This window comes from Sturnira hondurensis, unplaced genomic scaffold (genome assembly GCF_014824575.4).
Source record: "Sturnira hondurensis isolate 20B ecotype Veracruz unplaced genomic scaffold, ASM1482457v3 Scaffold0015596, whole genome shotgun sequence".
Taxonomy (NCBI): Eukaryota; Metazoa; Chordata; class Mammalia; order Chiroptera; family Phyllostomidae; genus Sturnira; species Sturnira hondurensis.
In genome coordinates this window covers 435,619-451,977 of record NW_028088227.1, presented here as the reverse complement: position 1 = coordinate 451,977, position 16,359 = coordinate 435,619, and the positions used below count along the sequence as shown (strand labels likewise).

The 16,359-nt window shown below is 45.6% G+C and overlaps 1 protein-coding gene across 3 annotated transcripts in view; it reads left to right on the top strand.

The window, feature by feature from the left end:
- Window positions 1-1,670: 1,670 nt before the first annotated feature.
- The window catches only part of SLC4A5 (solute carrier family 4 member 5), a 99,690-nt gene continuing 85,001 nt past the window's right edge, over window positions 1,671-16,359 (top strand). For 2 of the 3 annotated variants that reach the window (XM_037064865.1, XM_037064866.1), the window contains exons 1-3: window positions 1,671-1,788; window positions 8,377-8,457; window positions 13,830-14,021. In XM_037064865.1, the coding sequence (XP_036920760.1) occupies window positions 8,385-8,457; window positions 13,830-14,021 (265 nt within the window). In that variant the 5' untranslated portion in view covers window positions 1,671-1,788; window positions 8,377-8,384. The remainder of the gene's footprint in view (window positions 1,789-8,376; window positions 8,458-13,829; window positions 14,022-16,359) is intronic. The other variant, XM_037064863.1, reaches the window with a different exon arrangement.

The following is a 16,359-nucleotide window of genomic DNA, read 5'->3' as shown; positions in this document are numbered from 1 at the left end:
CGAGGTTAGCGGGGGGGGGTATTTTTCTCAAGACTTCAGAAAGGACAGAAGCTTCTATTTGGTAGGGACGGGTAAAGTGCTTGGAGAGAGATGAGTGCCCCGTAACAAGCCACTGTTNGACACTGTGCTGAAAAGTTTACTGTGAAGAGAGGAGGGGGAAGGGCAGCCTGGGCCTTCTCGGGGGCAGGTGGCTCTCAGAGGAGGAGCCGTGGCACGTGACCACTTTGTTCTCCCAGATGTGTCAGACACACCAGCCACCCGTCCCCCACTGGGCAGAGGTGGGTGAGGGGGTCGAGGTTAGCGGGGGGGGGGGGTTTTTCTCAAGACTTCAGAAAGGACAGAAGCTTCTATTTGGTAGGGACGGGTAAAGTGCTTGGAGAGAGATGAGTGCCCCGTAACAAGCCACTGTTTATTTAGTGCACATGTGTTCTAAGGTCACACAGTTCTGGGGACAGAATAAGGTTCTCTAGACTTACAATGCCAGGGCTTTACCACTTTATGTTTGCAATCACAGCCAATCGGGTTCATGCAGGGTCATCAGCATCACTGTCAGTAACATGAATCTCTTACTCCATCACTTAGGAGGCCCTCTCATCCCTTCCTCCATCACCACCAGTGTCTCCACCATTTCCAAGGTGGAGTCCAATGGCTGGACTCCATTACACCTGTACCTCCACCCATACTCCCACCATCTCCACCTCCACCACCTCCATCTACCCTTCCCCCACCTCCATTTATGCCCAATTACCAAACTGCTACACCTACAAGTCCACCCACCACTTCCACCCCTGCCATGTCCACCATCATGACCACCACTTCCCTTTTTGTGAGCAGGCAGCCAGCATAGACCATTGGGTGGAGAGGTGAAAATGAATGAGAAGGTTATTCTCTTGGTCTGGTCTCGAGAAGTCTTCAAGGTCTTTGAGATCCAGTACCTCTTTAGCTCTTGGTATGCCCTGATCTCTCCAAAAAGATCATCTTGGAGCATTTAATGAGGATTAAAGATAAGGTAAGATAAGATAAGATAGGATAGGATAAGATAATAAACACTGGTACAAAGGTTCATACAAACTCATTGACCGCAAGTACAAACTACCAGGACTTCTAAGCCGTGACCTAATCTGATAAGCACAGCTCAGGTGCCTGCAGGGTGATAAGACCTACCTGGGCCTCTCTGCAGTCCTCAGACTTAACAACCTATAGGTTAAGGATATTCAGGAAGTCATAATTTGGGGTGCGGGCCATCCAGGGTCAGCTCAGTATTTAATACCAGACCCAGGCTGCTGCAGGCTCCTGGATGGGCCCTCACCTGTCTACAAAAGGGGGGACCCTGGGGTGAGTCTGGGATGTTTCTAAGGGCTCTCAGACCTCCATCTCAAACATCCTTCCTGGACAGAATTTAAAAAGTAGGGAGATAAACCAACATTTCAAAATCCAGGCTGAAACGTAACACTGCCATAAAAAGATCACTCAGTTAAAGTGTGAGAAGAAATTTGGACCAAAGGCACCCTCCTACGGTCCCTGCTGGCTCTGTTAAGACCCTGCACTGCCCTGCACTGTCAGCCGACAGGCTGGCTCACCCTGCAGGCGTGAGGTCCCTGCAGGTCCCTTCCCCCACCCTGGTCACATGGCTGGCCGCCACTGAGCCCCACAAGTCAATCAACAATGCCCCAAATACTGTTCAGCCTAGAAATCACAGGGCGTCCTCCTCGCCGTCCAACAGCAACAGAGCGCGTGACTTGGGCCTTCCTGGGATTTGGATCGCGGTTTCTGGTGCTGACTGGGAAGGTAAGTTTGCACCTGGGCGCTCCAAGGTAGCAGACAACGCTACACGGATGAGGGGAAGTGTGCTTCGCAGCACAGCACAGGGCACTGGAGAGTGAGCTTCACACCCTGAGAAGGGAAACACCGTGAGAGCTGGATAAATCCTCCAAGTGAACTTTGGATATTTGCCTTTCCTTAAAAAAGATTATACTGTATTAGTCACCCCGGTGCCTCGAGGACCCTGGTTTGGGGCACAAAACATCACACCATGCAGACAGAAATGGCAGGAGACGCACCCTCTCCGACACCGTGGCGAGTTAGTTATTTTGATTCTCCTGTGATGGAGCTGAGAATCTTTTCCTTCTAGGCGTGTACATTTTTATTGTCTTTGCCAAGCTTATGAGACTGGCTGAAATATTTATGAAGTAAAAAGAAAAAAGCCCTGAGATTTGCCCCTTTCCCAGAAAAATAAATTACATCCATTAGCACAACGTCATGGGATAGAAACTGAGTAAAGGCTGGTCTGTTGTTAGGTGTGGGATACAGCGCTGGTTTTGTTACTGGTGGTTTGCTTAGGGGTATTTTGTTGCATGTTCGTCTCCCCTCTCCCGGGGCATCCATAGTCGGGGGCAGTGCAGAGGCAGTGGAAGAGCCATCTGTTGGGAGGGTGGCCTTTCTCTAGCTTCTAGTTCAGCTTTTTAAAGCTGAATGAGCCTTTTAAAGGCTCAAATGCCCCTGTGTCATTCTCGTCAATTCAGTTCACAAAATCATCCCAGATGAGCCCTAGGCTGAACTACTTTGGGGTCTCAGAGGAGTTCACTGGATACCTCTCTGGTACTATGTTTTTAGGTGTAATAAGCTCAAGCTTATTACAAAAGACAGGGTGGGAGGAAAAGCTCTCCAAAGGCTAACCGATGAACATGGCACAACCTTTTCTCCGGTTAGTTTGCTTCCAGAGATGCAGTGTCTAATCTTGAGGACTTGTTATCTCAGTAAGGACACATTTCCTCCCTTGCCCCTGGTAATTAAACCATCGCTCTGTTTCAGGTGTCTACTGCAAACATCTGGAACACAGTGGTTGGCTGGCCTGAACCGATGTGCTCTTGTGGATGGGGGGAGAGCTAACTGTTTTTTGGACTATAAGACACACCCCCTGTCCCCAAATCTGGGAGGAATAATGGTTGCTAATGCTGCTGTTGAGTTCTGTTTACATGTACATTGGTGAAATATTATGTTACTTATGTTATTAAATATTTTACCACATTTTTTGCTTCAATTTTTTTCTATTTTCTTCCTCTAAAACCTAGCTGTGTCCTATGGTCCGAAAAATATGGGTTAATGACAAGTGACCCAGTCACCAGGTTTCTTATGGTAGAACGTGCTGTCCACATGTCAGGTTGGCTCTGTCACCACTTCCTCGCTTCCATGGACATGAAGGCTGCCAGGGTAGCGGCCTGTATATTTATTTGCTGGTGTGGGACTCTGGGCCTTAGCCCTACAGGCTTAGGGTGTTGATTCCATGAGTAGGGTTTGGATCAGGGATCCCAGACATGATTCTAAACTGGTAGCTGGGGCAGTGAAGCGGAATGGGGCCTTAAGGGACTCAGAGCAGAAGAGAATCTGGTCTGATCCCTTACTGGAATGCCCTGTTTCCCACAAAGACCATCTGTGACCTGAAGGTGGATGGAACATGACCCATGGCTGGTTGGGCAGCAGAGGGGCTGGTGTGGAAAAACCTGCTGTTGCAAGTTTCTCATTTGCTACGTGACAGGAGCTGGTATGTTGCTAGCACAGTTCCTTTGGCAACATATAGTAGTGGGTGGTTGCACCGGTGACACTCTTTGGATACAATCAGCTGAAGCTAATGGAAGAGAAAAGTTGGGGTTGGGGGATGGGTATTATTAGGAATGATAGGAATTCAGCCAGACCTCAGGAGGGGCCTGGAACCCCCCCTCCCCATCTCATGTCTTCGCTTCTTTCTTTTTTTTTTTTTTAAAGATTTTATTTATTTACTTATTTTTTAGAGGGGAAGGAGAGAGGGAGAGAAACATCAATGCAATGTATGGTTGCCTTTTGTGCGTCCCCTGCTGGTAGATAGCCTGCAAGGAACTGGTCTGCAACCCAGGCATGTGCCCTGACTGGGAATCGAACCGCGATTGTCTGGTTCGCAGGCCCGTGCTCAATCCACTGAGCTACGCCAGCCAGGGCTCATGTCTTCGCTTCTTTCTTTCCTCTTCTTCCACCCTGCCTTCCTTGGGTCCAGGAGTCAGAGACATTTCAATTTGAACCTTGGCTCCACCAGGCCTGGCTCTGTGACACAGGAAAATTACTTAGATCTCTGAAAAATGGGGGTGAAAATTATGTACTTCATGAAATTTGGTGAGGATTAAATGAGATATGAAAGCAAGATATCTGGCATTCAATACAATATACATTAGATGAAATACTGGAGATAGAAATTTTGTTTCATGGGTTTAGTCATGATTGGGAATGTTTTTCAAAGATTCTATATATTTGTTTGTTTGTTTGTTTACAGAGAAAGGGGAGAGGAGGGAGAAAGAGAGGGAGAGAAACATCAATATGTTTGACTCTCACACACCTGCAGGGGACCTGGTCTGCAACCCAGGCGTGTGCCCTGACTGGGGATGGAACTGACGACCCTTTGGTTCTCAGGCCGGTGATCAATTCACTGAGCCACACCAGCCAGGGCATGATTGGGAATTTTTATGATGGGCCCTGCAGCTGTAGATCACAGTAATAATTAATCTAAACATCTTCCATATGGGCAACTCCTGGCTTCCAACTGACGCCTTCCTTTGAAGATGGTCTGGGGCAGCCCCTGTTCTTCTGCCACTGCCACTTCCGCAGACTCCTGGAGGGGAGCTTTTCTCCCATCGTGATGAGGTGGGAAGGCAATGGTCTCAACTGGTGCAGGACCGGAAGTGCCTCCAACTGAATGGGAGCTACAAGTGCCTCCAACTGAATGGGAGCTACATTGTGTCTCCAGGCCTTTATAGTTCCGTAGAGTTTTCATCTCTATTTGCATCTGTATTGTCATTTTGTATTCACTTTTGTTTGGTTTCCAATCTGAAGTCCATAGGATTTCAAACATGAAAGAACACATTTTTAAAAATACTTTACTTATTTATCTTTAGAGGGGAAGGGAAAGAGAGGAGAGAAATATCAGTGTATGGTTGCCTCTCGTGAGTCCCCTGCTGGGAACTGGCCTGCAGCCCAGACATGTGCCCTGACTGGGAATTGAACCGCGATCCAGTGGTTCACAGGCCCTCGCTCAATCCACTGAGCTACGTACGGAACACATTTTTAAACCATCGTGGAAAATGATTTTATTTGGATTAGTCAGGAACTGTTGACTGCAAGTGTGAGAAACCTGACTCAAACGTGAGTAAAAAATAAAGGGCGTTTATCCGATCAACACAATTGAGAGAGCCAGTCCAGAATGAACTGGCTCAGGAGTTACAGTGTCCGCAGCACTCTGTTCCTTGGGCACCTCCCTCCACGGGCCTGCAAGATAGTGAGTAGCCCCGCCCTCCCGCCCCCAGCTCCATAGCTTCCCAGGCCCGTGCAGAGTGGAGGCAATGTTTCCTGAAGGCGCACAGGAGGAAATGTCCTGGGAAGAGTTCTGATTGGCCCGGCTTTGGGCCTGGATCACCGCAATGTCTGTGGTTGGGGAACGGGAGCGTTTGATTGGCCAGGCTGAGTCACTTGGCCTTTCCAGTCTGAGGTTGGGGAGAGACAGAGTCAGCCTATACAGTTAGGAGGTAGTTCTCTTGACTCCTCACGCCGTGCCAGGAAGGAGAAAGATATCAACTCTCAAAAAATCACCAATCTCCATGATGCTACTAGTGCGTTCTCACTAGGTTTACCTGTTCCCAGTGCCCAGTTTGAATGAAAAGACGTGATATTGTTATGTATGTGAAGCTCAGCGTATGGAGAGTCAATGTAATAGAACATATAAATTAAAAGCTCTTCCCTTAAACCAGTGGTTCTCAAAGTATGGTCCCTGGGTCGGTAGCAGCAGCGCCAATGGAACCGCTGCCTTGCCTCCTTTCCGGCTGCACCTCAGACCCGCTGAGTCAAACGTGACTCACTTCAGCAAATAGATTGAAGCATGCAGTGGGGACACATGTGTCATCTTGGATTATTTGCCTTAAAATAAAAATAACACATAACCGTAATGTGAAAATCAACCAACACATGTGAGAATGTACAGTAAAAAGCAACGAAACTTCACCGCAGCTTGCCTTTCCCCGCCTGGCCCACAGTTCCACTTCCTGAAGGCGACCCGCCGAAGTAATGCCTTTAGCTTTTTCTGTTGATCAGTTACACCCTCCTAATAAAACATCTGTATATTCTGCTGTTTATCAAAGTTAGAAATTAGCCACCTAACAGGTGAATATTTGACTATCTTACAGCATGTCCATCTCCTTCCCTTTATCCTCTTAGTGTAGACACATCACCGCCAGTTTTTAGTTAACTCAGAAAGCTGTGTTCATTCTCATGGTTGTGTACCGTGATCACATTTTATCTCTTGTACTTTCAGTTTTTCATTGGTGTTTCTGACTGCCTTTCTTTTTCTTTGTGAGTTTTGGTCGGTGTTACTCCCTTAAGTTCTTCCAAGTTCTCAAAGGAGTGTATTAAATCTCTCGTATTTTATTTTATTTTGGGGGGTGGCTCCTTCTGAATCCTCACTTTTAGCTCTTTTGATACTGGCTGCTCTGCAGGGCTATAGCACATCTGTCGTCAAGGAACCTCTGGGGGACAAGTGGATGCAGCCCTCACCGTTTTGTCAGATGTCCCCAAAGTGTCCGAGCCTGTGAGCCCTCCAGCTCCAGCCTGGAGGGTGCTTGCTTTGCTGGTGTTCCAGGAGCCAGTTAGGTAGTGGGCTGCACATCCAACTGCCTTCACTTAATTGAATCCTTCTCCCCTGCGTCCCCAGGGAAATGACTCCTTTCTGCCCTCAGCTACCTGCGGGGCCTCCTAGTGTAACCCCTCCATTTTCTGCGTGGTGGTGGAGCAGCTGGAAGACTGGAGCCTGGGAAGGAGAGCTGAGGGTTTCACTGACTCGAAGATTTGCGGCCAGCTCTCCTGTTCTCAGTCCCACCTGGGGTCCCGGTCTTCACACATACCTGCTGCTCCAGTTCTTCCTTTCCTACTTTTGAGAACCATTTCTGTATAAGTTAGAGACTGTCTAATCTTTGAAGGTTTAGGGAAAAAAAACATGTTTTTAAAGTACTTCTGGTGTTTATTTTTCTTTTAATTACATATAGAAAGATTTCAAACATACATAACAAAAATAACAAAATAATACAATGGGAGCCAAAAATTGGACAGGGTAGATCCTTCTGTACCTATAATCCAGCTTCAATAATTATCAGTATATGTGGCTAGTGGGAGTGCCTTTACCATGATCATTTCACTTAGGGGTTATTGCTTAATTCAGGCTTTCTAATTTTTCTCAAGTCAATCTTAATCACTTACATTATTTTTCTAGTAAAGTATTCATTTAGTAGCTTTGTGACTGAGAGCTCTAGTTCCAGAAACAGAGCTATCTGGGTTCGAATCCCTGTTCCTCCATTTAGGCAGTCAGTTAAGCTCTCTGTGCCTCAGCGACTTCATCTGTAAGATGGAGATGATAATGGTACTTACCTCATTGGGTTGTTGAGAAGATTCAATGAAGTCATACATGCAGAGCATTTATGATAGGGTTTGGCACGTTGCAAAGTGGCTATTATCTGTTATCTAAGTTAAAATGTATCAGCGTAGCAGGGTGGAAAGATGGAGCAAAACACAAAAAGAAATATTAGCATAGCATGAAAAATGTATATTTATGGCATTCATTTATAATTAAAATTTTTTCTATTATATTTTTAGGATGTCCCTTTTTTCTTAATGTTTATTTATGAATATTCTGTTTTCTTCTTGGTTAGTCTTGCACAGTTTGCCTATTTTAATAATTTTTTTCAAATAATTGCCTTTAGATTTATTAACCACCTCTATGCTTAATTGCTTTCTATTTTGTTATTTTCTTTTATCTTTTATATTTACATTCTACTTTCTCTGGGTTTTCTCTCCTGTTCTTTTTCTGGGTTCTTTCATTGAATGCTTATCACATTTATTTTCTTCTTTCCTTCCATTCATCCTTTCTTCCTTCCTTCTTCACTTTAAGTAGGTTATACTCTGCACATTTCAATGTGTAGTGGTTGTAATTATTGAGTTCTAAATATTTAATAATTTTCATTGTGATTTTCTATTAAACCCATAATTAGAAATTATTTTTAGAATCTAAACATGTGTGTATTTACTATGGACATGTAATACAAATTCTTCAAAATTTGCTAAGGCTTTTCCATGACCTAGAAAATGTTCCCTCTTTGTAAATGTTCCATTTGTAATTTTTTTTAAAAGGTGCCTTCTCTATTTGTTGCACATGGATAGTTGAGTTTCTTCAGTTTATACATTCCTTTGCTTTAATTTTTTCATCTGCATTAAGGTCTCCAGCTATGAGTGTGGATGCAACCATTTCTCCTGGAAATTCTACCTCTTTGTGCTGCACACATTTTGAAGCTGTGTCCATCTTTCCCTTTACAGTGCTGCAGATGGAAGGGGAGAAGGCTGGCGCGGGCAAGTTGGAGCCTGCTACCTACAGGAGGCGACGTCAGAATCAGGAAGGTAAGGGAGCTCTGAGAAAGGAGGCAGATCCCAGAGGGTCTGAGAATTCCTTGAATATCCATCATTATAAAAACCCTTCCAGCTGGGGAAGCTAGAGAGCCAGTCCACTTTCCTGACCCACCCAAGTGTCTCCTCTACATCCTGTGGGACCAGCCTTCCCTTCACTGTGTCTGGAAGGGACCACGTGGTCCAGCTGGACATAGGACCCTAGCACTGTGTTTGCATGGGTTAGGGCTCAGGATTAAACTCACCTAATTTTACAAGATCTCAAACCATACTTAATGCCAAATATGAACACTTTATAGATTCTAAAAACGGTAGTGCAGTTAAAACCAGTGCAAGAAGGTGCTGAGTGGAGGTATTCCTGCTGCTTCAGAATTGCTGACTCAGAGGCCCTAGGGATCCTGCACCCTGAGAAGCAGGCACGGGGCTCACTCAGGAGGAGGCAGCCAGCCAGGCCGGTGCCCCACCACTGTCCCTGCACTGCTCGGAGGGAAACACTAACCTCCCGCCCAGCTGGGTGCTTGCTGAGCTGCAGAATGTATAGAGCCGCTCTGTCAGTATAAAAAGAGTGAGGAGTGCCTAGGAGAACTTGGTATCGTCCTGAGCAAACTGCAAGGTGTTCACTGTGGGAGAAGAGGTCACACAGAGCAAAGGAAGAGAGTTAGCCCTTCCCCACAGTTTACCAGCTAAATTAAATGGCCACACTCTGATGACAGGAGCCACCAAAAAAAAAAGGGACAAAGCAGATCTGGGACAGAAAGTGAAATACTTCCCTGACAGCCATGTGTCCTGGTTCCTTCAGTAAGCATACACTTCACATATATAGTCACTTACAATTTTCATAATCATGTGCTCCTGCACCATCCCATTCTACCTTCTCAAAAACCTGTCTAGCCAGTAGCGGAAGGACTTTTTATTTCTGCGTGACAGATGAAGGCACTGAGTCCCAGAGAGGGAGATGTCCATGACCGTGGCACGCAGGGCAGCTGACTCTCCGAGGTGTAGCTGGATGTGATTTCTGTATGACATCGGCAGTCAGGAAGTGCCGGACATCTAACATATGTTTAAACCAAGAGGCAGTCTTCCTTCCAAGAAAAGAATATCAAGTTAATGTAGATCCTAAAAAGCTGAAAGCTCTTCCTCTAAGATCAGGAACAGGATAAAGATGCCTACTCTTGCCACTTTTGTTAACATAGCACTGTAAATCCCAGGCAGAGCAATTAGGCAAAATGAATAAGTAAATAAATAAAAAAAAATAGAAAGCATTCAAATGAGTGAAACTGTTTCTATTTGCAGATGACACGATCTCATATCTAGAAAACCCTAAAGACTCCACCAAAAACAGTTAGAACTAATAAATAAACTCAGTGAAGTTGCAGGATACAACACACCAGAAGTCAGTTGCATTTCTATGCACTAATAACCAACTATCAGAAAGGAAACAATCCTATTTATAATTGTAACAAAAAATAAAATACTTAGGAATAAGTAAATTTAACCAAGGAGGTAAAAGACTTGTACACTGAAAACTATAAGATATTGATGAAAGAAACTGAAGAAGACACAAATAAATAGGTATTTCATTCTCATGATTTGGAATAATTAATATTATTAAAGTGTTTGTACTATCTGAAGCAATCAACAGATTCATGCAATCCTTATCAAAGCTCCAATGGCATTTTTCACAGAAATAAAACAAATAACCCTAAAATTTGTATGGAAACACAAAAGATCCCAAATTGCCAAAGTAATCTTGAAAAAGAAGAGCAAAACTGGAGGCATCATGTGTCCTGATTTCAAACTATTACCACGTTACAATAATCAAGGCTGTATGGTATTTGTATAAAAACAAGCATGTATGTCAGTGGAACAGAACAGGGAGTCCAGAAATAACCACACAAACAGATACTCGATTACAACACAGCAGCCGAGAATATACAATGGGGAAAGGACAGTCCCTTCAATAAACGGTGTTGTGAAAACTGGGTGGCCATGAGCAAAAGAACAAACGAGGCCACTGTTTCACATGAGACACAAAAATCAACTCAAAATGGATAAAGGACTTGGACGTAAGACCTGAAATCGTATAACTCCTAGAGTGAAGCACTGGGGGTAAGTTCCTTGACATGGTCTTGGCAGTGATTTATTTATTGATCGGTTGATTGATTGATTGATTTGACGCCCAAAGCAAAGGCAACAGAAACAAACAAGTGGGATTCCATTAGACTAAAATGCTTCTGTACAGCAAAGGAAACCATTAACAAAATGAAAAGGCAACCTAGAGAATGAGGGAAAATATTTGCAAATTACATGACTGATAAGGGGTTAATATCCAAAATATATGAAGAACCTGTGCAACTTAATAGCAAAACAAAGCAAAATAAAATCCAATTAAAACATGGGTTGAGGAACTAAATAGATGTTTTTCCAAAGAAGAGACCCAGTGGCTAACAGATACCTGAAAGGCGCTAAACATCACTAATTATCAGGGAAATGCAAATCAAAATCACAATGAAATATCACCTCACACCTGTTAGAATAGGTATTATAAAAAATACAATAGATAAATGTTGGTGAGGATGTGGAGAAAAGGAGACCCTTGTACACTCTTGGCTGGAATATAAGTTGGTATAGACATATGGAAAACACTACGGAGCTTCCTCAAACAGTTAAAAATACAACTACCATATGATCCAGCAATCCCACTTCTGTCTCTCTGTCTGAAGGAACAAAGTCACTGTCTCGAAGGCGTGTCTGCAGCCCCCTGTTCATTACAGCATTATTTAGAAGAGTCAGGGTGTGGAAGCAACCACCATGTCCACCAGTGGATGAGTGGATAAAGAAAATGTGGTACATTCAATACATACCAGCCATGAGAAGGAAATGGCAAGGAAATCCTGCCATTTACAGCAGCATGGATGGATCTTGAAGGCATTATGCTAAGTGAAATAAGTCATACAGAGAAAGACAAATACTGTATGATCTCATTTATATGCGGAATCTAAAAAACCCAAACTCATAGGAACAGAGAACAGATTAGTGGTTGCCCAAGGTGGGTGGTAGGAACAGACAGAATAGGTAAGGGCTGTCAAAGGTGCAGGTTCCAGTTATAAGGTAATTAAGTTCTAGCGACCTAGTGTACAGCATGGTGACCCTAGCTTAAAATCTGTATTGTGTATTTGAAGGTTGCTAAAAGAGTTGTTCTTCTTTTTTTTAAAAAAAAGATTTTATTTATTTATCTTTAGAGGGGAAGGGAAGGAGAGAGGGAGAGAAACATCAAGGTATGGTTGCCTCTGGTGTGTCCCCTGCTGGGAACTGGCCTGCAACCCAGGCATGTGCCCTGGATGGGAATCGAACAGCAATCCCTTGGTTTGCAGGCCTGTGCTCAATCCACTGAGCTACGCCAGCCAGGGCCTAAAAGAGTTGTTCTTAAAAATACTCAACACACACACAAAATGTAACAGTGTGGTGACAGATTTAACTAAACTTACTATAGTAATCATTTCACAGTATGTACTTAAATCAAAGAATTTGTTGTACACTGGAAATACATACAATGTTGTATGTCATTTATACCTCAATAAAAAGTAGAGGAAACTTTGTGGATTTGGGGTCTGATGGGGGAGGCACAGCGATGTCTACGGACTGTCTGTTTGATTGCTTAGTACATTTAAAACTGCACTAAGCAATTTATTAATAATTTATTTTAGTTTTTAAATTTTATTGATTTTTTAGAGAGAGAGAGAGAGAGAAAGAGAAAGAGAGATTTGTTGTGCCACTTTTTGGTGCATTCATTGGTTGATTCTTGTATGTGCCCTGACTGGGGATTGAACCCACAACCTCAGTGTATCAAGATGATGCTCTAACTGAAATAAGCTACCCAGCCAGGGCCTATTAATTACTTTAAAAAATTGTTGACCAATGCAAGACAGCACTGATGAGAACCTGGTAGCCAAATGTCCTTCCTGAGAATTTCAGGGGTTAAGAGAATTTAAGAGAATTCTCTGTTAAGAGAATCACAGAGAATTTCAGCTGCCTCTGTGACGCAGACCTGGAGGAGCTTTACATAGCAGTTGGGCGTCCTAGTGGAATCCGAACTGAAGGTTGTTGGTAACTGTAGTTTTGAAACGTCTAATTTACATAACCAGCTTTGAGAAATCCTGAATAATTTGCTTTTCTTTTTCTTTTTTTAACTTTGTCATTATTATTTTTATTTGCTTTGATCTGTATTGTATTTTTTCCATTCCCATTTAGTCCCTTTATGTCACTCTCTCCCCAGCAGTCACCACACTGTTGTCCACGTCCATTAGTCCTTATTCCTTTTCGCTCAGTCCCTCCACCCTCTCATCACTGTCCCACCCCAGCTGTCATCCTGCTCTCCATCTATGAGTCTGTCCCCACTTGTTTTGTTAGTTCAGTTTGTTCATTAGATTCCACATATGAGTGAAATCATATGGTATTTGTCTTTCTCTGACTGGCTTATTTCACTTAGCATAATGTTCTCCAGATCCATCCACACTGTTATAGAAGGTAAATTTTTCTTTTTTTTTTTTAAGGCTGAGTAGTATCCACTGTGTAAATGTCCCACAGTTGTTTTGTCCACTCATCTACTGATGGACACTTGGGCTGCTTCCATATCTTGACGGTTATAAACAACACTGCAATGAACATGGGGGTGCTTACGCTCTTCTGAACTAGTGTTTTGGGTTCCTTTGGATATATTCCCAGCAGTGGAACTGCTGGGTTGAAAGGCAGATGCGTATTTCATTTTTTGAGGTATCTCCACACTGTTCCACCACTGCTGCACCAGTCCGCATTCCCACTGATGGTGCGCTAGGGTTCCCCTTTCTCTACATACTCATCAGCACTTGTTGTTTGTTGATTTATGAATGATAGCCATTCTGAGAGGTGTGAGATGATATCTCAAAGTGGTTTTGATTTAATAATTTGCTCTTCTGATAAGTAGTTCAGTAGATAAGTAGCCCTTGGTTGTTAGTAAAAATGGCCCTCAATGGAGGTGCACACAGCTCTTCTACAACAACCAAAGAGGAGCTTGACATTTTGGACTAAATCCATGACCCAACAAGGGCCACAGGGTCATTGCTGCCTGGACGGGCAGGAGCGGGGAGATGGGAGTCCGCTCATGCTGACAGAGCTCTAACTATAGCACCGAGAGTGCCTTCCCCGGCAACTGCCGAGTGGCTCAGAAGTGGAATTTGCTAACCCCGTATCTCTGGGCCGTGGCCCTGTCCAGGAATCCCATGCCTTCCATTTTGTTTTTGGCCATAGCTCATTTAACTGGAGGATGTTAAGGAGAATTGCCAACTTTTATTAACTCTTGCTTCCCCACTCTTGTGTTGTGCCCGCAGACTGCCGCTCCATCCACATTGGGCTTTCGGTCCCCAGTTACCCTCAAAGGAAGAGAGACCAGAAGGGACATTGTTCAGGCCGGCAAAAGGGCCACTGGGGCCTGAGGCCAGACAGGCCACCACAGGAACTGACTGGCTGGGGGAGCAGGGGAAGCAGCGGGGACAGCAGTGTGGATCGAGCCAGCAGGACCCGTGAGTTCTTCAGGGGCACATCCTGGGGATCCACCCACTTTGGGGAGCAGACGGGGCATGGCAGGACAGCAGGGACTCCCTGGAGGCCATGGCTCAGGCCTCTCGGTCCCCTCTGCTCTGCTGCCCCACTGCAGATGGTCTTGCTGCTCAGGGACGCCTTTAGTCAGGCCAAGCCCTATCTCTCTGTGGTGACTCTGCGTCTTCTGCTCTGACCCATTCCATGTTGATTTCATGGTTTAATGTTCAGAAATTCTTTCCCTCATTTCTACGCTCTTGGGTGCCACATAGCTGTTGCCCCAAGGAACCAGTGCAGACAGGACTGCTGGGCGGGAGGCCTTGTGCTCAGGAAACAGAATTTCCTCTTCCAGTGCCTCCCCCACCCTCACTTGGGCTTGAATGGAACAGAATCGTCTGGGACCCTGCTGCCTGGGGCTGCAGGCCCCTCGGAGGCTTTCTCCCTGGTCGGCAGAGCCCTGAGGGCTTCGCTCCTGCGCAGAAACCAGTTCTGGGCTGATTAAAAATCAGTCTTTCGTTCTTTTCCTGGAAAAAGAGACATCAATCTTAAGAGGAGTGAAAAGGCTGGTGTTCTTAGAGCACGACTGTGACCTTTTGTTATTTTCTGACTGTTTCTAGGGACACCATTTTACCGCTGTCGTACCCCAAGTCTGCCTAATGAATGGTATTTAATTGGTTTCTAGAACCAATTTAATATTCTTACTGTCTTGAGCAAGGCAAAGTTAGTGATTTCACCATCTAAACCTTCCCAGGAGGGTCAGAGACAATAGAGGGGTTTAGTGTCCCAGTGGGAGAAAATCTCATACGCGTGCGGCCATCGGAGCCGCCCCCAGCCCCGCAGCTGCCGGAACCACTTTCAGGCATGCGGTCCACTGGGGCCTGCGGCCTCTCCAGGGCATATGCACCTGTGTGATGTGACAGGGGCCTGGCCCCGAGTGGATCTGCCCAGGGCCAGCGGTAGTGTGTGGGTTCTTGACTTTGTGTAGGAAAGATTTCACAGCACAGGTTCAGGTGACTATGAGGACCCGTTTATGAAAGCCGGGGAGAGTGAAACAAGAAGGGGCTTAGCACGGGAGGAAGCAATGGGAGAGCCTAGGCTGGGCTGCCTGAGCTCATTGGGAAGTCAGAGAAGAGGGAGTGTTGGGGACAGGTCCAGGGGATCAGCCTGGAGCAAGCTGCCAGCTGCCCATTGCTTTGGAGTTCAGGAGAGTTAAGAAAGAGGTGGTGGGGGAGGGGAGAAAAGAAAGGAAAGGAAATGGCCCTCCCTGCTCCCCAAAGGGAGAGCACATGCCTCCGTGCTGGGACCTTTGTCCTGAGGTTTTTATATCTTTCTAGAGGCTAAGCTAGGGGAGCTCTCAGGGGAGGGTTTTAGTAGAATATTCATCAGTCCTCCCGGTGTGTGTGTCATTTCAGGGTGAAGGTCTCCACTGACTGGTCAGCGCCAGGGCAGGGGTCTTTAGTCACTGCAGTTGGTTCTGGCATCGCCCACCTGGTTTTGCTGCATCTCTGGGCCTGGAGATAAAACACAGCTGAGGCCTAGGGGTTATGTCCAGAGAGGATAGGCCAGGGGAAGAAAGGTTACCCTGAGGGGGAGGTCCTTGTTTTCCCAGTTTACACCTGCCTGGTCTTCGCCCTGGTGACCCTCGGTTGCTGGTGGTAAACTGCTCTGCCACTGTGTTCCGCTGTCTGTCTCAGTCCCCCTATTCCATTTGTCAAGGCATTTTCCTAGCTTCTCACTATCCTGTCTCATCTATGTGGGAGACGGTGTAATGGGGAGTCCTTTGGGTGTGCCCAGGGCAAGAGATATGCGCTGATTAAAACATGCTGTACACGCAGACACACAAACACATGTGCATGTGCATGCACACGCATGCTTGGGGCAGGGGCAACAGAAGCCGGCAGAGGGCAAGCCTGGTAGGGAAACTCCTGCTCTGCATGTTGGCACTGGATGCCTCAGGCTCACTTTCTGGGGTATCCCCCTGTCGCCCTGATGCCCCCCCCCACATTCAGGGATGCAGTCACCCTTTGCAGGTTGAGTCTGCTGGGTCCTTCCTGAGCCAAGGAAGAGGTAGGTGGTTTGGAGTTGGTGCTCTCTGCTCAAAGGGTTCGGAGGAGACCCAACAAGTAGTGTTTATCAATGTGACCCAGTGCATCGCATGGTATGAACGGTGGGTTGTTTTGGTGGTTTCTGGTTCGGTTAAGGGGACACTGGTTTTGCCTGGAAGCTGATGTGGGGGAGAGAATGCAGACTCCTTCGGTGCGTTCATGCGTCTGGTTTATCCCTTTCCCAGCCTGCTGTTCCCATAACACGCGCATGAGTTAC